Source organism: Staurois parvus, unplaced genomic scaffold (assembly GCF_062004578.1).
Source record: "Staurois parvus isolate SC_StPar_1 unplaced genomic scaffold, SC_StPar_1.0 ptg000882l, whole genome shotgun sequence".
NCBI lineage: Eukaryota > Metazoa > Chordata > Amphibia > Anura > Ranidae > Staurois > Staurois parvus.
The window spans coordinates 286977-310281 of record NW_028318678.1 but is presented as its reverse complement, the minus strand read 5'-3'; the positions used below and the strand labels follow the sequence as shown (position 1 = coordinate 310281).

General features: G+C 40.9%; 1 protein-coding gene across 1 annotated transcript in view; it reads right to left on the bottom strand.

Moving 5' to 3' along the window:
- Positions 1–23305, bottom strand: part of SLC5A10 (solute carrier family 5 member 10) — a 246853-nt gene that overhangs the window by 33009 nt on the left and 190539 nt on the right. The window contains exons 10-11 of the mRNA XM_089656012.1: positions 20350–20457; positions 19414–19564 (exon numbers count right to left, since the gene is read on the bottom strand). Coding sequence (XP_089512138.1) covers positions 19414–19564; positions 20350–20457 — 259 coding nt within the window. The remainder of the gene's footprint in view (positions 1–19413; positions 19565–20349; positions 20458–23305) is intronic.

The following is a 23305-nucleotide window of genomic DNA, read 5'->3' as shown; positions in this document are numbered from 1 at the left end:
GACCAGTGGTGGGAATTTCTCCATCCACAATGTTAGCATGGGTTGGTAAATCAACCATAAAATCATACACATTGTAGTGAGCATGTTCCAGGCAGAAAAGAAACCTGTTTACAACATCTAGGATTCCATTCAAGTAGCAGGTCTTGGTGAAAGTTAAAAGGCTTTCAAACTAAATTAGTTGACCAAGTGGTGACAAGCTGAAATGCTCTGTCCAGCAATTGCTGACACAAATACAATATACTTTTATCCCTCAACATTGTCATTGCTGAAACAGGCATGGCATCCTTTTATCGAATTTTGGCCGATTCAGCAGGAATTGGACAAAATTTGAACCGAGGGTGGGCTTCCAAGCACCAGCAAGGTAAAAAAGTTGATTTAAAAATTGAAGGATCTAGGTGAAAAAATTATCATCCGAACAATGACTGCATCCTATCAGATGCAGTCACTGATCAGCAGTCTCCTTGTATTCAGCGACTGACTAAATGGAATAGTCAACAATGGAGATTTCTCCATCCATGCTGTTTGATTTTCTCTCATTCAGCCCAGAAGAGTCATGTATGGCTTCTCTTAAAGTTACATCAAACCTAAAACCAAAAACGTATTTTATTGCAGCTCACCAATCCTAAGACTTGGTGGCTGCATTACGTTTGTGGTGTGTTACTGGTGAACTTGCCAGTAACACACCTCCTGTGTTAGAGTGCTCTCACTCTGGATGAAGGAACACAGGGGGCACTTTTGGACAGCAGCATTGTCAGTATGGGGAGAATGAGAGTGTTAGATGTACTAGCAGATTTAGATACACTAATAAATTGATGCCAACCGCATAATTTATAACCTTTACAAGCAGTCACAGTTTCCTTTTGGGATAAAGATTATACATAAATAAATAAAAGGTGATTTATTGTAATCACAACTGTCAGTGGTAAATGGTTTGCATCATCTCTCCAACTGCTACATATGCAGGACAACTTGTTCTTTTGAAAAACAACAGACTTCCTGGGAAGATCACCAAATGAAAAGAAAGAAAAGAAAGCCTAAGGGGTTAATGTACACTGCAGCTAATAAACTGACCTTCAGGAGCTGTTCAGCATTTTGTTCAGCAGCCCCTGAACTCTCCCTAATGTTTTCCTATGTGTCCATGTACACATCGTCGTTTATAGTCGTTTACAGGCAGTTGAGTTTACAGTCTTTTTTTTTAACGCACCAAACTTGCGTTCAGGAGTAGATTTTACCGACGTTTCAAACGCTTGTAAACGTGGTTAACGGAGTTTATAAGCGTTTGCGTTTATAAGCGTTTTTTAACTGTTCCATAACCAGATGCTGTCCAGAGCCTTTTTGCATCATCAAAAATGAATGCAAAGCGTTTTCCATGTATTCAAATGGACCCGGTACACCAGCACAGACAGTTCCAGGTTTCGCATGAAGGAAAAAAATGTTAGAACGTGCCGCATTATGCTCATGATGGGATCCATAGTGAATACAACCAGAAAAGACAGGTCATCTCCACACATACTGCTCTCTCTGCTTCTGCTCTCTCTATTTCTCTCAAAATGTTTGAAATAGTTAATTATTTACTATTTTTCAGTGCATTCTGGGCATTTGGGAAGATCTCCTGATGTTAACTTTGAAAAACGCTTCAAAACGCAAACGCGCATAAACGTGGTATGCAAACGCGGCTAAACTGACATTTTTTAACCTGCGTTTTCCAGCAGTCAGTTTCCATCGTTCAGAAGAGTTTTCCAAATGCCTCGTGTACATGAGCCCTAAAAAAGAAAACAAATGCAGCCACCACAAGAATTGGTAAGCTGCACTATAATAAATGTTTGCTTTTGGTTTAACATTGCTTTGAGAACACAGTGACAGCATCTCCTTAGCCATTATCACTGATCGTGTTGTATATTGTAGTCTATCCAGGTGATCCTGTAATTATTACACTAATTTATCTCCATCCACGACTACAACAACAGGAAAGGGCCATCTCCTTTTTTTCCCTTTTGATTTTTTTGATAATGGAATGCGATGCAGAATACAAAAGCCTGAGGCCAGTTTCAGACAAGACATATATCTTAATATATGGCCTAATTTCAGGGGTAGGCTCATTTTCATTCTGTTTATGGGGCAAAGGTGGAGCTCCCTTTTAAATGAGCTGGTTATGATGCCAGGGCCCCCAAGCTAATCTCACCTCCAGCCGGGTCAGCCTAGTTCTACCTTATGACAGGCAGGCCTTAATTGAAAGGACTGTGTGTGAGACAAAAGGGTGAAAACAATTAGAGAGGCGTGCCGCTGTACATTTTAGTAGCTTCCTTTGCCTGGGTGGAATTAAAAACGCTTTAGGATTGTGGGGTGTGCCGCTCTTAGACTGCTTGCTGGCGATTCTGAAGCCAGAATGACATGATGAGTTTCAAGCACCTCCTCATTTTTAATCAACCCGATGATGGATACAAGTGTGGGTCTTCCGTGGCGTTGTTGTGAAAAGTGTCTGATGCAAAAGATGCTATTTTCTTTCAATTTTTCTTTTCATTTTTGATTAAGTGCGCAAAAGGTAAGAACCTCTGTCAGGCTTTTATTGCCAATAAATAAAGTAAAACCAGCGCCAAAGAAAAAAAAAATATATATAATCCAAATTTAAATGCTGCTGCTCATGAAAGGAAAAAAACAATCAAATATAAATATAAACACTCCACAGCGCAAAAAATATAAATGTGTAAAAAAAAGTCCAAACAAAAGTCCCGAATATAAGAATGTGCTCCAATTCCAGAAATAGTGCTCAACAAAATCTACAAAAAAAGCGCTCACACCATCCGTGATTGACAATCCAATCCCCACTCACCAGATGGAATGGACTCTTTGCTGATATGGCCAAAGAGTCAAACAAGCTCTAAAGACGGGGTGTACCCTCCACAGATACATCTGCACTTGATATCCTCCAAAAACGATTCCCACGTTTAGATGGCAATGAAAAACAAATAAAGAACACAAATAGTGCAATACTGTATAAAAAGTCTTTATTCCTAAAAAATGCTGCCCTTAATGCACTCACATGATATAAATTGTGTTCACGCTTCTATAATAAGCTGAGAGGCTCATACTTATGACACAAATCCATATAAATTCCTCCTTTGCAGAAGTGGACTGGCAGTAGGTAGTATGAAATTACAATCTCCCCTTAATGAAAGCAGGAAGTCACTCCGGAGCGCCACAAACCAACGTGTGCTCCACTCAACAGACGTGACGTCACTACGCATCCACCGGAACCAGAAATACATCGACACGTTTTGCCCCTCCTCCAGGGCGTTATCCAAGGCTTTTATTGCCGACTGTGTCCTGCTGCAGACATTTACTCCATCAATATGTCACCGGCACAGAAAGCGAGAAAAAATCAAAAAATAGAAGAATTTTCCAATGGGGACATCTGTTCTGATGACAACTGTAACCTTCACTTTGGAGAGATTTCTTCTCAGTTCCTGTGGAATCTCCAAGACAGGAAGTAAAGGAAAATCTCCCCGATGGAGTACAGATGTTATAAAACTGCCTGTTTTTACCATTCCACTGCTCTTTACAGAATTAAAAAAAAAAAGGTTTGGGCTTTAAAGTGGAACTAAAAGCACACAAACTTACCTTAGTTTCAATGCTCCAGTGCCCATGAGGTCCCTCACCGGCGCTGGCATCTTCTCTCTGGGTTCTTCAGGGTGCCAGTCTTCAGCCGTTTTGATTACTGTGCAGGATGACGCCACATCTTCACATGCACCAGAGTGTAATCATCCCAGTGCAGTGAATGAACAGCCCAGTTCACAGAGGATTGTGAATAGACAGATACGTGTACTTTGTTGTCTGTCTCTCCTGCAATAAAGACCCTGCCTTAACTTTGCTTTAAATACTTTTAAAAACTTAGAATTATTGCAATGGAGAAGTGAAAATTGATAGCACTAATATGACTACAATGGAGCAGGATGGGGCCCATTTATAGTGCTGTCCACTCTCAGCTGCCCATTCATAAAATGCAAGCCACAATCTGGAGCCTGCCAAGTGGGCTTAAAGCAGCAGAGGGGACTCCATGATTGGAGGAGAAACCAGTCACATACTGTTGACAAATCACGTCACTAGGTTCCCTGGTCATGTGAAAGCCTACACACTACCATGGCTGTGTAAGACCATACCACTATTTTATAAATGGACCCCTTAGATCACCAATCTTGTCTCCAAATATCACCCAAACCGTCCTCTCCGCTCCTCCCACGACCTCCTGCTCTCAAGCTCCCTTGATACCTCCTCCCATGCCTGTCTTCAGGACTTCTCCAGTTCCTCTGGATCTCTCTACCCCAATCTATCTGACTATCGCCTACTCTGCCCACCTTTAGGTGATCTCTGAAAACCTATCTCTTCAGGGAAGCCTATCTTGCCTTCAGCTAATAACCAAATCTTCTACCAAATCCATCCCCCACAGTTATTACCTTCTGTATCACTAGCCCCTCCCTCTTAGATTGTAAGCTCCAAGGGCCCTCCTAAGCCTCTTGTAATAAAGAGGTGTTTTATCATTTGTTACCCTATGGAGTGGGCCTTTGGCTTGCTTATATGAGGTCTAAAGGAGTTATCCAGGAGATTGGTGGAAGCCTAGAGCTGACCCTTGGGAAGGAAAGAGATACCCTTAAACCCCCTTATGCCACAATGTTGTTCTGGATAAAGCGGTGTTATGGTGGCCATATGAGTTCCAAAATGCAGTCCCTCCTATCCCTCTTGTATTGAACTGTATCATTGCTGTATTGTCTCCCTTTATATTGTAAAGCACTGCGCAAACTGTTGGTGCCATATAAATCCTGTATAATAATAATAACCATAACAACAGGTAACTTGAAGTTCATTTTATGTGTGGATGCCCTGTTTGGCTGAAAAGCTAATAACTCATCTGGTCCAGCCTATCCCAGAAATTTGTTTGTGACAAGAAGGTTTATGTATACAATCAGGATTATGTGAGTGATCAGACACCTCTGACGCACTACAATTGGAGGTGCTGGAATTTTAAACTCCACTACAATGACCCCTGGAGATGACATTTAAGACAAATATCCGGTGGACAATAAAAATGGCTGTAAAACTACTAATGGTGATTTTGTCCTTACTGGATCAAATGTACATGTTGACTGTGGATCTAAAAGTAAATATGTTTAAAGCAAAGCTATTCAAACTACACTTATATGAAAAGATACGTCAACAGAGGTTATGTCAAAGTAAGCTGCATATAAAAAGGATTGCTAGATCCAAAGCTAGAGGTAGCTAGTTATAGGTAGCTCAAATGTTCTTATAAAAGAGTCAAGCTTTGCCCCACATACTCGTCTCCTAAGCCTCATCTGTCATCAATAAGATGCCCATAACATACGCTGTATACTTGGCGAGTGGGAAAGGAAGGACAAAACTCAGATGTGACATGTGACCTCCAGATTTGGCTGTCTCTGGAGCCATGATTTTGACAGGATAGGTGTTGCTGGAGCTCTGGACCCCAGGTGAATAGCAAATAAGAGTCCAACCCTTTGCCAATCCCTCCACTGGCTTCCGATTGCGCAACGGATCAAATTCAAAATCCTAACGCTGACGTACAAAGCTGTCCACCATACTGCCCCGAACTACATCACTGACCTAATATCCAAGTACCACCCAGCACGCACACTCCGCTCCTCACAAGACCTCCTTCTCTCTAGTTCCCTGGTCTCCTCCCATGCCCGCCTCCAGGACTTCTCCAGGGTGTCACCCATCCTCTGGAACTCCCTGCCCCAACCCATCAGATTATCACCTACTCTCCTCTCCTTTAGGCGCACCCTGAAAACCCATCTCTTCAGGGAAGCCTACCCCACCCCCTGCTAACTTGCCGACCTCCTCCACTCTTCCTACCACTCCATCCCCCACAGCTATCTCCTCCTGTGCCACCATCCCCTCCCTCCTAGATTGTAAGCTCCAAAGAGCAGGGCCCTCGATCCCCTCATGTTTTGCATTGTATTGGTATTGTTCTGTCACATGTTCTGTCTCCCTTTGTAATGTACAGCGCTGAGCAAACTATTGGCGCTTTATAAATACTGTATAATAATAATAACTTTTAGAAGTAGCTCTCTGACAACCATGGTGTCCCAGGGCTCTGTGGAGTAGGACTGAGTGCGTAAAAAAGGATATTAGTGTCACAAGAGTTGAATGAGTCCAGTAAGAGTTTATTTTTCACGACAAGTAGTCAAGAATCCAACGGGCTTTAGGTGCTCAATACTGCTCCTTCATCAGGGCTTGAATGCTGAAGACCTGAATCACCTATTTACTATCCATCTTGCAGTGTAGCCATTGTCCAGTGTCCAGAATGTCATTGCCAGCATTCAAGCCCTGATAAAAGGGAAATGTTGAGACCCTGAAACATGTTAGCTTTTTGAAGGGTTAATTCACCTTCTCCAAAAACTGCCTATTCCAGTAAGAGACACCTACAGATAAAAAAAAACTGTGCACCTAAAGTTGGATAACGCCCTTGCTATAGGTGTAGGCCATTTATGTACCTCCCAATGTCTGGCCATAAAACTTCCAGAGATGGCATCAACCTGTCTTGCTAGGACATTGCTAAGATACCCCCAGCTGTTACTCTTCATCTCCACTGCTCTCCAACCTGGACATGTGTAGTCCAATATTTCCTCCATTGTGGCTCTGCTGAGTTCAGAACTACTATGACAAAGGAGAGAGAGCACATGTGAGGGGGTTTGAATTGACTAGGAGTGTCTTAGCAACATCCTAGCAACAGGGCAGGACAGGATGATGCCATCTCTTGGAATTTGTTTAATCATGCTTCTGAGGGAGGGCTATAAATGGTATACACCTACAGTCATCAGCCATTTTATTTGGTACACCCACACCATTACACCACCACTCCCAGCCTGCCCCATTGATACAAGCCAGGATGGATCCATCCTTTCATGTTGTTTACGCCAAATTCTGACCCTACCATCTGAATGTTGCAGCTAAAATCAAGACTCATCAGACCAGGCAATGTTTTTGTAATCTTCTATTGTCAAATTTTGGTGAGCCTGTGTGAATTGTAGCCTCCGTTTCCTGTACTTAGCTGACAGGAGTGGCACTTCTGCTGCTGTAGCCCATCTGATTCAAGGTTCGATGTGTTGTGCGTTCAGAGATGGTATTCTGCATACCTTGGTTATAACAAGTAGTTATTTGAGTTACTGTTGCCTATCATCTCAAACCAGTCTGCCCATTCTCCTCTGACCTCAAAAAGAATTTTCATCCACACAACTGCCGCTCACTGGATATTTTCTCTATTTTTGACCATTCTCTGTAAACCCTAGAGATGGTTGTGCAAATTGTGTGAAAATCCCAGTATATCAGCAGTTTTTGATATACTCAGACCAACTCGTCTGGCACCAACAACCATGCCACATTCATCGTCACTTAAATCCCCTTTCTTCCCCATTTTGATGCTCGGGTTTGAACTTCGGCAAGTTGACTTCACCACATCTAGATGCCTAAATGCATTGAGTTGCTGCCATGTGATTGGCTGATTAACAATTTGTTTTAGCAAGCAATTCAACAGTTGTACCTAATACAGTGGCCGGTGAGTGAATAGCAAGGGCTCTTAGATTGTAAGCTCCAAGGATCAGGGCCCTCCTAACCCTCTTGTATTGAACTGTATTGTTGCTGTATTGGCTCCCATTATATTGAAAGCGCTGAGCAAACTGTTGGCGCTATATAAATCCTGTATAATAATAATAATAATTATTTAACTTTGGTCAGAGCTGCACAGTTTGCTTTTATCTACAGATGCCCTTTACCTCTATAGGTGAACTAAGAAACTTGTCCACAACTTAGTGTAAAGGAAAAGTAACTGGAAATGATGAGTTCACTTTAACTGAAGTTTCACCAGGCTGATTTAGTGCAGTCATGTCATGGGCACTTAGTCATCGTGTTTTTCTTCAACCGCAACAGCGCAGTTTAATTAAATTCAATTAAAACAGTTATCCAGGTCAGTTGGCAGGCAAGCTGGGATCCTGCTTGTACATGGCAGCCATCCTGCAGATTCCTGCTCCAGACTCTGGCGTCATCGGGCTGGTATAATACCAGAAGCTCTTCTGCGATGCCAGCGACTAGGGAAGGCACAACTACTGCAGTGTTTTGTAAGCTCTTCAAGTGAGTTCTCCTACCTTTGGTTTTAGAATACATGGATGTAGGTTTACAGTATTCTTGATAATCATGGAGCTGTATAAGTATATATATTGTATATAGCCTATAGTTATCCTATTTAACCCACATACTGCTGGTACAGATTGTATAACTACATCCTCAGCTGCACTTTCACCCAGCAGTAAAAGTGGACCTAACAACAGAAATAATGTCCCTGTTAAGTGCACACATGCTAAGTAATGTGTCAGTGTAACATGTTTTATTTATTTCAGGTACTTATATAGCGCTGTCAGTTTACGCAGCACTTTACATATATATTGTACATTCACATCAGTCCCTAACAGGGGCGGACTGACAACTCATGGGGCCCCCGGGCAATAGGGGATCATGGGGCCCCTGTGTCCTTGCCTACAATCAAATCACACCCAAAAATGCCATTAAAAGGTACCAGGGGCATTTCATGGGGCCCCTGTGTCCTTGCCTACACTCAAATCACACCCAAAAATGCCTATAAAAGGTACCAGGGGCATTTAATGGGGCCCCTGTGTCCTTGCCCACACTCAAAGCACACCCAAAAATGCCTATAAAAGGTACCAGGAGCATTTCATGGGGCCCCCTACTGACCCTGGGCCCTCGGGCAGTGCCCGAGTGGTCAGTCCACCCCTGATCCCTAACCCTCAAGGGGCGTACAATCTGAGGTCCCTAACTCACATTCATACATACACATACTAGGGCCAATATAGACAGGAGCCAATTAACCTACCAGCATGTCTTTGGAGTGTGGGAGGAAACTGGAATACCCCCACGCAGGCACAGGGAGAACATGCAAACTCCAGGCAGGTGATGCTGTAGTTGGGATTTGAGCCAACGACCCTAGTACTGCCAAGCGGAAGTGCTAACCATTTAGCCACTGTGCTGCCCCAGGTATTTATTACCTCTCACAGAGATCATAGTACTCCCCTGGCAATGCATTTCATCTAAATATCTGTTTAGGAGGATGGCACAATAATTGTTCATTCATGATGCAGGGTCACTGTCTATATCCTGGGCAGAGATGTCACAATTGTGTACGTGCAATTCTTACATGACACAGTCAGGGGCGGACTGACCATTTGGAAACTCGGGCACTGCCCGAGGGCCCGGGGTCAGTAGGGGGCCCCATGAGATGCCCCTGGTACCTTTTTCATAGGCTTTTTTGAGTTTGGGCAAGGACACAGGAGCCCCATGATCCCCTATTGCCCGGGGGCCCCATGAGTTGTCAGTCCGCCCCTGGACACAGTTCAGCCCCTGCTGCCGCCTCTCATCTTGTGACTTGCTACAAAGTTAAGCTGGCCATACATTATACAATTTTCTTATTTAATTTCCTTTAGATTTACCTTTAAGCATGTAGTGCAATGGCCTGCCTTATTGCATACACATTGAAAGTGTTTAGGTTTCACCTCATATTATATGGATTTGGTAAATCTAAAGGATAATTGTATAGAAGAAGATTGTGTAATGTATGGCCAGCCTTTCAATGAACAGTCAGATCACTGGTGGAGAAGAGACTAAGGAAATGCTTCTTCCTGTCTGCAGAATACTGGTGACAGCATCATGACTTTGGCCTAGGCAAAGTCACTGTCTAGAGAACAAAGAAGGCTTTCTAAGGTGTATGGCCAGTTTGAAAATGCCAGACTTCCTTTTCTCACACAAGAGCAGTGAAGAGAGTAGAGATGTATTCTGTCACCTATATTTCCTGTACCCCCCCAGTACCCCGTACTAATGTATATGGGCACTGGGCTGTCAGAGTCATACCGCCATTACCTGTTGTGTCTATTACAAATGATTCCTAATAAACAGGGCATTGACTATTCTAGCAAGTCTGCACCAGACAGGCTGAAATAATCCCGCTATACACTGATCATCCATAACATTATGACCACTGACAGGTAAAGTAAATTACATTGATTATCCCGTTACAATAGCATCTGAAAGTGGTTGGGATATATTAGCCAACAAGTGAACATGTTGTTCCAGAAGTTCAGGAGTTCATGTAAAAAGCAGAAGTAAAAGCAGTTCATGTAAAAGCAGTTAAGCGTTAGGATTTGAGCAACTTTGACAAGGGCCATCTTGTAATGGCTAGATGACTGGATCAGAGCATCTCCAAAACTGCAGCTTTTGTGGGATGCTCCCAGTCTGCAGTGGTCAGGACCGACCAAAAGTGGTCCAAGGAAGGAAAACTGGTGCACCAGAAACAGGGTCATGAGTAGCCAAAGCTCATCGATACATGTGGAGAGAGAAGGTTGACCCCATGTAGTCTGATCCAGTAGAAGAGCTACTGCAGCTTAAATTGATGAAAAAGTTAATGAATGTTAAGGTTTGGAGCTGAGTAGCTGCAGACCGGTCAAGGTGTCCATGCTGACCCGGGTCCACAGACATAAGCGCCTACAATGGGCATGTGAGCATCAGAACTGGACCACTGAGCAATGGAAGAACGTGGCCTGGTCTGATGATTCAAGAATGGTTTGAGAAACACAACAATGAGTTTGAAGTGTTGACTTGCCCATATGGAAGAAAAATATATTTGAAATATATTTTTAAAATATTCTTCCCAAATATATTGCCATATATTTGAAATACTACAACTGTGGCCATATTCAATATAGTTAAAAATATATTACAATATATATATATACACATATATATGTACTGCATGTTGAAATATGTTCTGAAATATGTTTTAAAAATACATTTCACATATACTGTATGTCTTTAAAAATACAAATCTACATTTTTGGAATGCATTTACAAATATATGTAAAAATATATGTTAAAATTACTTTTTTATATTAAAAAAAAAAAATCTGAAGAATATATTTCAAAAATATATATTTTTAAAAATATATTCTTCAGATTTTTTTAACATATAAAAAAATAATTTTAACATTTATTTTTACATATATTTGTAAATGCATTCCCTAAATGTAGATTTGTATTTGTAAAGACATACAGTATATTTGAACTGTATTTTTAAAAATATTTTTCATATATTTTGTAATAAAAACGCATTTCAACATGCAGTATAAATATATATATATATATATATATATATATATATAAATATATTTTTAACTATATTGAATATGGCCACAATTGTAGTATTTCAAATATATGGCAATATATTTGGGAAGAATATTTTAAAAATATATTTCAAATATATTTTTCTTCCATGTGGGTGGCCTCCAAATTCTCCAGATCTCAATCCAATCGAGCATCTGTGGGATGTGCTGGAAAAACAAGTCCAATCCATTGAGGTACCACCTCACAACTTACAACCCTTAAAGGATCTGCTACTGACGGCTTGCTGCCAAATACCGCAGTATACCTACGGAGGTCAAGGGGCAGCACAGTGGCTAAGTGGTTAGTACTTCCGCCTAGGGTAACCGGTTCAAATCCCAACCATGGCACTACCGGCCTGGAGTTTGCATGTTCTCTGTGTGACTGCGTGGGTTTCCTGCCACACTCCAAAGACATGCTGGCAGGTTCATTGGCTCCTTTCTAAATTGGTCCCAATATATGTACAGTGGGGATTGAAAGTTTGGGCACCCCAGCTAAAAATTTGTATTAATGTGCATAAAGAAGCCAAGGAAAGATGGAAAAATCTCCAAAAGGCATCTAATTACAGATTAGACATTCTTATAATATGTCAACAAATGTTAGATTTTATTTCCATCATTTACACTTTCAAAATAACAGAAAACAAAAAAATGGCGTCTGCAAACGTTTGGGCACCCTGCAGAATTTATAGCATGCACTGCCCCCTTTGCCAAGCTGAGACCTGCCAGTGTCATGGATTGTTCTCAATCATCGTCTGGGAAGACCAGGTGATCTCAATCTCAAAGGTTTTAAATGCCCAGACTCATCTGACCTTGCCCCAACAATCAGCACCATGGGTTCTTCTAAGCGGTTGTCTAGAAAACTGAAACTGAAAATAGTTGACGCTCACAAAGCTGGAAAAGGCTATAAGAAGATAGCAAAGCGTTTTCAGATGTCAATATCCTCTGTTCGGAATGTAATTAAGAAATGGCAGTCATCAGGAACAGTGGAAGTTAAAGCAAGATCTGGAAGACCAAGAAAAATATCAGACAGAACAGCTTACAGGATTGTGAGAAAAACAATTCAAAACCCACGTTTGACTGCACGATCCCTCCAGAAAGATCTGGCAGACACTGGAGTTGTGGTACACTATTCCACTATAAAGAGATATTTGTACAAATATGGTCTTCATGGAATAGTCATCAGAAGAAAACCTCTTCTATGTCCTCACCACAAAAATCATCGTTTGAACTTTGCAAATGAACATATAGACAAGCCTGATGCATTTTGGAAACAAGTTCTGTGGACCGATGAGGTTAAAATTGAACTTTTTGGCCGGAATGAGCAAAGGTACGTTTGGAGAAGAAGGGGCACAGAATTTAATGAAAAGAACCTCTGTCCAACTGTTAAGCATGGGGTTGGATCAATCATGCTTTGGGGTTGTGTTGCAGCCAGTGGCACAGGGAACATCTCACGAGTAGAAGGAAAAATGGATTCAATAAAATTTCAGCAAATTTTGGATGGTAACTTGATGCCATCTGTGAAAAAGCTGAAGTTAAAGAGAGGATGGCTTCTACAAATGGATAATGATCCTAAACACACCTCGAAATCCACGGGGGATTACATCAAGAGGCGTAAACTGAAGGTTTTGCCATGGCCTTCACAATCTCCTGACCTCAACATAATTGAAAATCTATGGATAGACCTTCAAAGAGCAGTGCGTGACAGACAGCCCAGAGATCTCAAAGAACTGGAAGACTTTTGTAAGGATGAATGGGCAAAGATACTCAAACAAGAATTGAAAGACTCTTGGCTGGCTACAAAAAGCGTTTACAAGCTGTGATACTTGCCAAAGGGGGCAGTACAAGATATTAACTCTGCAGGGTGCCCAAACTTTTGCGGACGCCATTTTTTTGTTTTCTGTTATTTTGAAAGTGTAAAAGATGGAAATAAAATCTAACTTTTGTTGACATATTATAAGAATGTCTAATCTGTAATTTTATGCCTTTTGGAGATTTTTCCATCTTTCCTTGGCTTTTTCATGGACATTAATACACATTTTTAGCTGGGGTGCCCAAACTTTTGATCCCCACTGTATGTATGAATGTGAGTTTGTATGCCCTTTGAGGGTTAGGGACTGATGTAAATGTACAATCTACATGTAAAGTGCTGAGTAAATTGATGGTGCTATAATAGTACCTGTAATAAATAAATAGTGGAGTCCTTGCCTCGGCAGGTTCTGGTGGGTGGTCATAATGTTATGCTTGATTGGTGGTATATTTATAACTAAATTTTGTGTAAGGCCCGGAGTTCCCTTTTTAACAATGTCAAAATACCATACTGCTAAAACAACATAGCTGTGCTATGAAAATATTCGTTAATGCATCCCATAATTCTTAATTGATGTAATGAATTTATATAAATAATTTAGGAAATATGTTAATTGCTACTTAACACATTTAGTCTGAAAAATGTGGAATGGCAGGTGATTACATTCATGGCCATTAGATGAGAATATATGATAATTGTCTGAGGTCTAATTGTGTGGCAGCCAGTAGCAGTAATTAACCTGTCCATTTACTAGGCAGGAACCATCACTGAGGGATGAACCATGGATATGTTGCTGGTTGGAAATGAAAAGACAAAGCAGATTACTCATAAAAACTGGTGCAGTTTGCCTGCTTCTGCTCTGTGTCGGTGAACATGATTCACCAGTAATCTGTTTCTCAGTCTCTTTCTCTGTACAACATCAATCAATCAATAAATCTATTAGTCAATCAATAACTGCTATAGGCAAAGTTTAGGTATGCTTTTTTATATTGGTTCATCTTGGACCGATGTAAGTATATATATGCCATACCCGATTCCTGTGAAAGCTGGAAATCACTGTAATAGGCACTGCTGCTATATTGATTGACTGCTGCTGGCCTACAGATCCTGTGCTGAGTGGCTACCCTGCTGCCTAGTGAACATAGGAGTTTGCATGCTTAGCACAGGCGCTGTTTAACCACTTGACCTCCAAAAGATTTTACCCCCTTTATGACTAGGCCATTCTGTTGCTATTCGGCACTGCACTACTTTAACTGGTAATTGCTCGGTCATGCAATGCTGTACCCAAACAAATTTTATATCATTTTTTCCCCACAAACAGCGCTTTCTTTTGGTTGTATTTATTCACCACTGGGTTTTTATTTATATTATATAAACAAAAAAAAATTTTTTTTTATTATTTTGTATTTTCTGCTATAAAACGTATCCAATAAAAAAATGTATAAAATCAAATTTCTTCATAAATGTATTCTGCCATATGTCTTTGGTAAAAAAAACAACAATATGTGTATGTTATTTGGATTGTGTGAAAGTTATAGCATCTACAAACTATGATATACTGTATATACTGGAAGTTTTATTTATTTATGTTGTATACTAGTAATGCCGGTGATCAACGACTTATAGTTGGACTGTGACAGGCAATCGAACACTAGCTGATGCTGGCTGGGGTGGGTACAATAACCGACACTAACATTAATAGTGACACTAATACAGTGATCAGTGCTAATACTATACACTATTACTGTACTATACACTATTACTGTACTAATGACACGATCTAGGGGCGATCGAGGGGCGCTTAACAAAGTGTAATGTGTGTGATTTCACTACGTTTTTTCCTTGCTTTGCGGGGAATAAAGAACAGCAAGATCGGTTGTTAATGTAGAGAGCTCTGTGTTGTTTACAGACACAGAGCTCTCTTCTGTGAATCACTGAGCCGATCAGAGGGACTCTTCCACTGTCAGAATACACTGATCAATTGGCTGCAGTGCTGATGGAAGGAAACGTTTCATTAAAGTTCTCTAGAACAGGAATGGGCATATCCAGAATTTCACAGCTTTAGTCTATGGGTCTGGCCTGACTGATTGAAAAGAATCAGAATCTGTTTTTTCTTTCTGACACTTAGTTGCTTGCTGGAGAGAAACATTATGCAGAAACTCTGATGAATAAATCTGATGCACTTATTCAATTAATATTTTATTTTAACTCCTTTTTACACTGAACTAGAATTTAAAGGCTAAGTGCACCTTTCATAAATAAATAAATGCACAGACTTAAAAAATTGTGCATTTATTATTTTTTTCTTCTGCAGCCTGTAAAGCATTGCACCCGTGATCAGCAGATTGTAGGTGCAATGCCAGGCTCCTGCCGACTCTCAGTACTCTGTTGCCCCATACCTCCTGTACAGCCAGGCAGTTACTGAATGGTAGGGAGATCAATGAACTACGAGAGTGCTCATCAGCATCCTTGCAGTTCTTTGAGAACTACAAGCTAAGTTGTATTTTATTCATTCACAGAACTCTGTAAATGTATAATGCAGATGTGTGGGTGGAGCCTAGGCATGACCACGCTTTTCTTAAATTATGACAGAGGTTGCAGAGAGAAGATCCCCCACCCGCTATCACAGGTAGGGGGATCGGGGGGGGGGGGGGTGCAGGAGCTGGAACATGTTACATGTTCTACCATAAAAAGCGGTGGAACATGTAACATGTTCCATAGTTACACAGTTACAGTTAGCCTGGCTGAAAAAAACAAAATTCCATCCAGTTTAACCATTAAAAAAAAAAAGTTATATTCCTACACCCACAGTTGATCCAGAGGAAGGGAAAAAAACCCAGCAAAGCATGATCCAATTTGCTCCTGCAGGAAATAAAAACTCCTTCCTGATCCCACGAGAGGCAATCGGATATTCCCTGGATCAACTTTACCTATAAATGGTATATCCAGTTATATTCTGTGTATCTAGGAAAGAATCCAGGACTTTCCTACAGCAATCCACTGAGCTGGCCAGAACCAACTCTTGAGGAAGTCTATTCCACATGTTCACAGCTCTCACTGTGAAGAAACCTTTCCGTGTTTGGAGATAAAATGTATTTTCCTCCAGACGTAAAGAGCGCCCCCTTGTCCTCTGTGATGACCTCAGGGTGAATAGCTCTACACCGAGTTCACTATATGAACCACTGATGTATTTATATATGTTCCAAAGGTGAACTTATCCTTTAAATACTGATCTATTGTACGTTCCGTGGCATTTACTTTCTCTGTCATCCTCAGAAATGGTATTGTAAGTAGCCTGTACAGTAGACAGTCAGCTGCTATTAGTAGATCATATGACAAAATACAAGTGAAGATTGATATAGTAATTGCTCTGTTGTCTAAGACCATATTTGCTACACATTGGCTACACATCTTCAGCTTATGCAACCTTTTCCAGCCATTTTCATAAAGCCAGGGAATAATGCCGCCAAATTCAGACACATACATGAATGAACATGGATTTATCCTTTTTTTTATAACTAAACGGTCTCTTACTTTAAAACATTTCACAGATCTAACATCAATAATACATTCCTTGCTTCTCTACATCTTCCAATTACGGCACATTGACAGTTGATTTGCAGCTCACCTCGTCAATATTAAAAGACTCCAATTCACAGACAACAGAATGGTGGTAAATAGGTTTTATAACACAGGTAACTATATTGCTAACCATGAATCACCTGTCAGACACTGTCAACGAAACATTTGTAATCTTTTCTAAAATTAAAAGTGAAGCGCTCGGTCATGTGAAGGCTTGTTTCATGTGCTCTGTGACTGCATGTACCCGAACATGTTACTGGATGCGTTTTGCAGACCTAAGGCATTTACCGTGTAAACACTGACCTACATGGATTGTGTAATTAATGGTTATAAAGAAATCTTTATGATGCTTTTAACATATAAATTGTACAGGTGAGGATAGTTCAAGGTTAAAAAACGTAAACTCCTTTAATAGCGATATCAGATGTTAGATGTTTATACATCATTATAATAATTCAACAGAACAATGAAAACTTAGAGAAAGGAAATGGAAAGGTGAAAAGTTAAGTGACAAATTAAAATGTACATCAAGCCAAAACTTTTTTTTTTTAGTTTTGACTATGAAGAAGTATTAAGGCCCCTGTCAATTATTTATTGCTATATGTGTCCCCCTTGGGAAATTCTCCCTCTCTTTTTGTCCTGTGACCTTTGTCCCAAGTACAGAAAATAATGGGAAATCCAAAATTTGGGAGTTGTCTCAGGAACAAGAGGTGGGGGAACCTTCCAACAGGAACACTGCTTCCAGTGACAATTGAATAAAAGGGAAAATCTCTTCAGTTTGGAGAGATTTCATCCTTCTTCCTGTTGTGCTTCTGGGGCAGGCAATGAAGGGAAATCTCCCTGATGGTACAAAGATAGGAAAAATGAAAAAAAAAAAAAAGATTGGCCCATGTCCCAGTACTTTCTTTGTTGTGCTACTGTGATAGGACATTTGCATTTATGTTCAATTTCAAACTTAGTCTGAACCCACCTAAGCTATCCTGCCAGGAAGCTGCCACTGGGGACCACCAATCATAAGTGGCCGAGACAATCCACGCCCCACAGCTGCATGTATACATGTCCTTTGAATACTTTGGCTGCTTATGTTTGGTGGTGGGAGGATAGCTCAGGTGGGATCAGCCTAGGATCCAACACACCTGAGCTCATCCCTAATGGTGAACATAAAACAAAAAGAAAAAAACTGATAAGAGCCTTAACTCTATCCAAAAAAAAACTTTTTAACTTAAAAAAATCTATTTCAGGCTGCAAGTGGAACCAATCAGGGAGCTGCTAATACTGTCCAGTAAATAATGCAACTCAGTATACCTTATTTTTTACCTAGGGCAGCACAGTGGCTAAATGGTTAGTACTGTTGCCTGGTAGTACTAGGGTCGTTGGTTCGAATCCCAGCCATGGCACCAGCTGCCTGGAGTTTGCATGTTCTCCCTGTCCCTGCGTGGGTTTCCTCCCACACTCCAAAGACATGCTGGTAGGTTAATTGGTTCCTGTCTAAATTGTCCCTAGTATGTGTAGGTATGAATGTAATACATTTATAAATGTAGCGCTCCCTAAAAAATAAATTAATACATCCTTATAATTTGTGATAAATACCATAATCAAACAATTATTTTATATATGAAACAATTATAGTGACATGATCTGAATAAATAAAAAATAAAAATAAAAAAAAAATGTGGTTATTATTTTGCTCTAAAAAAATAGTCCCATCAATCAATAAGTGATCCAATAATCGTGACGTAGTGACTTATGAATCATCAAATAGTGACTTTCCGTGATCCTCCAACCAGTAAAATTGTGCGCTCACCTCATTCTATGCCTAAAAAGTAGGCTACACACGCTTGTGGTTCACACAACCTGGAACCTGCTAGAATAGTTGTAGTATACCATGGATATGTGGTCTTTCCTATGGATAACATGGTTAGCCCCCTGTTAGCTGGATATCCCTGCAGGGATTAATCCCTCCTTGATCTGCCAGAAATCACCTGCTTTTCTCCTCCTGATTTTCTCCTCCTCATTCGTTCCTCAGCAATAAAGGAAAATAGGAGACATAGTGCTTTATCCTTAAAACAGTATGTTTTATTCCAAAACCAATCTCTATTACACTCACATTTAAGATAAGATGTGAATGTAAGTTAGGGACCTTAGATTGTACACCCCTTGAGGGTTAGGGACCTTAGATTGTACACCCCTTGAGGGTTAGGGACCTTAGATTGTACGCCCCTTGAGGGTTAGGGACTGATGTGAATGTACAATATATATGTGTAAAGTGCTGTGTAAATTGACGGCAATATATAAGTACCCGAAATAAATAATACATTTTTCCTTTTGCATAATTTGTTGTAAACAGAATTCAAAGGGCACCTCACAGGGTCACTGGGAGTGTACTTCCTGTGCTGTGTCACTTCCTTTGTCTGTGCTTCCTGTATTAACAATCACATCCAAACCTACCTTTAATAGCGAGGTTTGAATTTGGTAGCTATAAGACATTTCTGAATTCTATAAGAGGAATGGGAGAAAAACACATGCTTTGCCATACCTAGAAGAAGTAGGCATTTTCAAAGGCTGCAGCAAGCTAACACTGTTGGAACTGGGTGAAGGTATCCATGGAAGGAGGAAAGGGCTATCAAGAGAACCTGTCACTTTGCCCATTCAAAGTGTACTTTAAAGGGAAGTGATTTTGGAAAGGTGATAATGTTAAAACTGGATTAAGAGTTCAGTGTTACTTTTGCCCAAAAACATGATACCAGATTGGACAATATTGTAGAATCCACTCACCTTCCCACCAATAACAGCTCCTTCTCATTGGCGTTCTTCCTGATCTTCCTCCAGATGTCCATAGTAAAGAGTGTGCTGCTGCTGTTAAAGATGGAAGTAAGTGATGACATAAGAGCAGCCATCATCACGGCGATCATCAGTCCACGCAGACCTGTCACCATAATCAGGAGTGAGTGGAGCAAATAAAGAATATTAAACAGGTTCATAAATTGAGAAATGGGTGATGTGCAGGTCATTCCTAAGCTACAACCACTACAAGACAAAATGTAAAGTTTATTTCTTGAGAAAATTCACCAAATTTATTTCATGAATACACCTCTGTTCTTTGTCTGTCTTCTAATGTCTCTCAAGGATTTAAAGCGGAGCGCCACCCAAAAAGGTTCCAGAAGACTACGGAACCAATCACAAGGCACAGTGCAACTTTTGCATGCGCAGTAGGAAACCGGCTGTGAAAACTTCACTTCCGCTTTCCCTTACTTAAAATGACAGCACTGGAAACCCGGAAGCTAGTGAAAAACTAGCCCAGGTGATAATGGTGCTGTACCCCCGAACAGGTAAATGTCCTTATATTAAAAGTCAGCAGCTACAGTATTTTTTGGGGGAGCCTGGAACTCCACTTTAAGCACTTAAAAAAATGCAAGGTCCACTTATGCTTTAGACTCCCATCTGTCCAGTCAAACATCCACATATTCTTAAAATGTTTTCTTTGAGTGATTAACATATTGACTTCCCCAAGGTGAAATTTCAGGTATCTCCTGCAATAAGCTGAAACAGGTCCTCTGAACAGCTTGGAATATATGAGCTGGAGCCTATGGCTGGACAATGAAAAATCTAGACTAGCCTACCCTGTCAGTTGTTCCTGTGAATCAGTCCACCCGCAAAAGTATTGGAAGAATATTTGTACAATAGGTTAGGTAAGGTTGGAATGTCACTTACCACTAGGCATCAGCTCAATGACCAGTTTAGGGTATGCGATATTGGAGCAACCAACTTCAGCACCACAAACTTTCACGCACTCTTCAGGTACCACACAGCCAACAGAATCTACAAGACATGTATCAGATACAGTAGGCTGCTCAATGTATAGTAGAATTGCTCTCCAGCTCTACAGTGTAACTGGAGTTTGTAAATCATAAGACAAGGGTCAACAGGATTTGGCAACTTGGCTGGAGTTCCACTTCAAATGACCACACCCACTTCCACCTTTGACTCTGAATGCGAAATCTCCATTACCATTCTTTAATGGGACTTTTTGGGCTTTGTCCAAACCTTTGGCACAAATATACACCATAAAGCCAAATGTTTGCAGACACCTGACCATGATACCAAAAATATGTATCCAAAAGTAACACCAAGTTCAGGTGTTTCCAATGAAGGAGCCAGTTAATGCCACAGCACAAAAAGACATTTTAGACAATTGTGCTCTTTCACCCATGTGGCAACAGTGTAGGTAAGGTATTTTTCTGTTTCATCATGACTGTGCCCCGTTCATAAGGTCAGCCTCATAAAGACATGGTTTGATGAGTTTAATGTGGAAGATCTCAAGCAGTCTGCTCTAACCTCAATCCTACCAATCACCTTTAGGATTAATTGGAAATCCTGTTGTGATTCAGGTAATGGCCTACACTGTACCTATCAGTACCCAATGACTGAATGGGCACAAATTCCTACAGCCCAACTTCAAACTTTTGTGGACAGGGCTGGTGCTTCCACCAGGCAAACTAGGCGGCTGCCTAGGGCGCATGCCACCTAGGGGCACCTGGGTACAGCACAGGCCCACACTCTCTCTGTGTGGGATGCCGCCATGTCATGTACGATCCTTCAGCTGAGAGGAGGGGCAGCAGAGGTGGAGGAAGAAAGGACAGAGGAAGATGCTGGGTGTCTGGGGCCAGTGTAGCAGCTGAGCTGCCACTCCTTCCAGTGTTCCTCTCAGAATCAGTCTCTTACTGCAAGCCGGTTGGCGGCTGCTGATCACTGAGGAGTTCCAGCCTTTTTTCTTCCCATTCATCAGCACAGATGGAACTGCATCTGTCGAAGCAAGTAATGTCTGACTTTGATGTCTCGTATCTGTGTGAGTGTGACCCTGCCGGACAGACATATGTACAATGTGTCAGTGAGTGATGACATCATCAGGATCCCACACTGTGTGGGATCGCTCAGTTCAGCTGCCTGCTGTCACAGCGTTTTATCTCCCTCCATTGCCTGGTGAATTCCAGCCTGGGATCTGTCAGTGTGCGGATCCATAATCTTCCACTCACTGCAACTGTCACCCTGCCACTGCCAGCCACAGACACAGTCCATCTGCGACACTGATTTTGTCTTTAATATAGGTGCTGGTGGCATCTTACTGCACTTATTTTTGCAAATTAAAAAAAAATGGGGTGCAATGAGCTGGTCTTGCCTAGGGTGCAAATTAGTCTAGCACTGGTCCTGCTTGTGGAAAGCCTTTCCAGTAGAATGGAAACTGTTTAAAGCCACAAAGGGGGAAGAGGGAGGGAAGGCAACTTCATATTCATGCCAATAATTTTGGAGTTGGATGTTTAACAAGCTTATATAGGTGCGATGGTCATGTGCCTACATAGTTTTGGCCATATAGCGTATTTTTTAGATACTTCTCAAATAATTTCAATATTCTTTGATTTATTCTTTAGCACAAAGCGATCTGCAACCTACAGCAACCAATCAGAAAATGCCATTACCCCAAGTGCTCTAAAGTACTAAATTGTGTAATCTGATGAATGCCACAATTTATTACCATTTGATGAATTAATTATTCCAAAATTCTTTACAAGAGAGCCATGGGGACAAGGATCTCCTAAATGTTACTGCACAGCCAGATAGGGGATTTCTATATTCCTGGAGAGCTCCTTTAAGCCCCTCTCACAAAAACATTTTTTCCTTTGGGAAAATTGGAGCTGAAGTGGATATGTGTGTTTTCTTGTTGAGTATAAAGTGTTACAGGAAGAGGCACGTGTTTGCACTGTATTTGCCTTGGGAAAATGTTTTGTAAACAAATACAATTCTATATGTAAATCTCTATGTTCAATATTATTACTCACGCTGAACCATCTTTACAAACATCCCATCAGGAAATTGTTATAGTTTGTGTATGAAACAATGCCAGCTGTTGAAGAGCTTAAATAGACAACAGAGATTTTATAATGCTCAATTACTGAACTTCTTTTAGAAAAGGTTGGTTGAAGATGGCCATTGCAATAGACAGCATGGACAATAATTGTATGCCCTTGGTAAGCTATAAAGAGCCCCATAAGTGGAAGCAATAGTCCTAATTACACGCATTGCCTGTTAAAATCAGCTTTTTCTTCTCTGTTTGAATTTGTAAGAGTTTCCATATTGCAGGAGGTTCGAACCGTCACCCAGCTACATAGCAGATTGAAGGAAGAGTGTCAATGCATATCTTACTGCCATTATTAAGCAAGAGTTACTGTCCGTCCTAGCATGCCAATGACTTGCTCGAGGACAGACAGATATATCACTATCCCATCATTCTCAGAGAGATATCTGCTTCTTTACAGTCAGTCTACAGGCACAAACATTAGATCAAAGTTCATAGAAGAAAAGATTGCCAAGATATCATTGACCGCCAACACACTTCCAGGTTCCATGAGCCTACTGCATCAGATTTTGACGATACTGGAGTGGTCCAGAAGGTCCACGCAAAAAAGTTTAGGAATCCTGGACTTATAATTTTGAAAACAGCTGTACCAGTGATCAGAGTAGTCCTTCTACTGTTTTGCAAACCTTATGCAAATATATAACTTCAGGATTCCCAAATATATTTACCCAGCCCTTTCCTATCCAGTCCACTATCATTGAATCGTGATGAAGAGGGCCTCTTGGAACCCCCCTGAAAAGGCTCTTTTTTAACAAC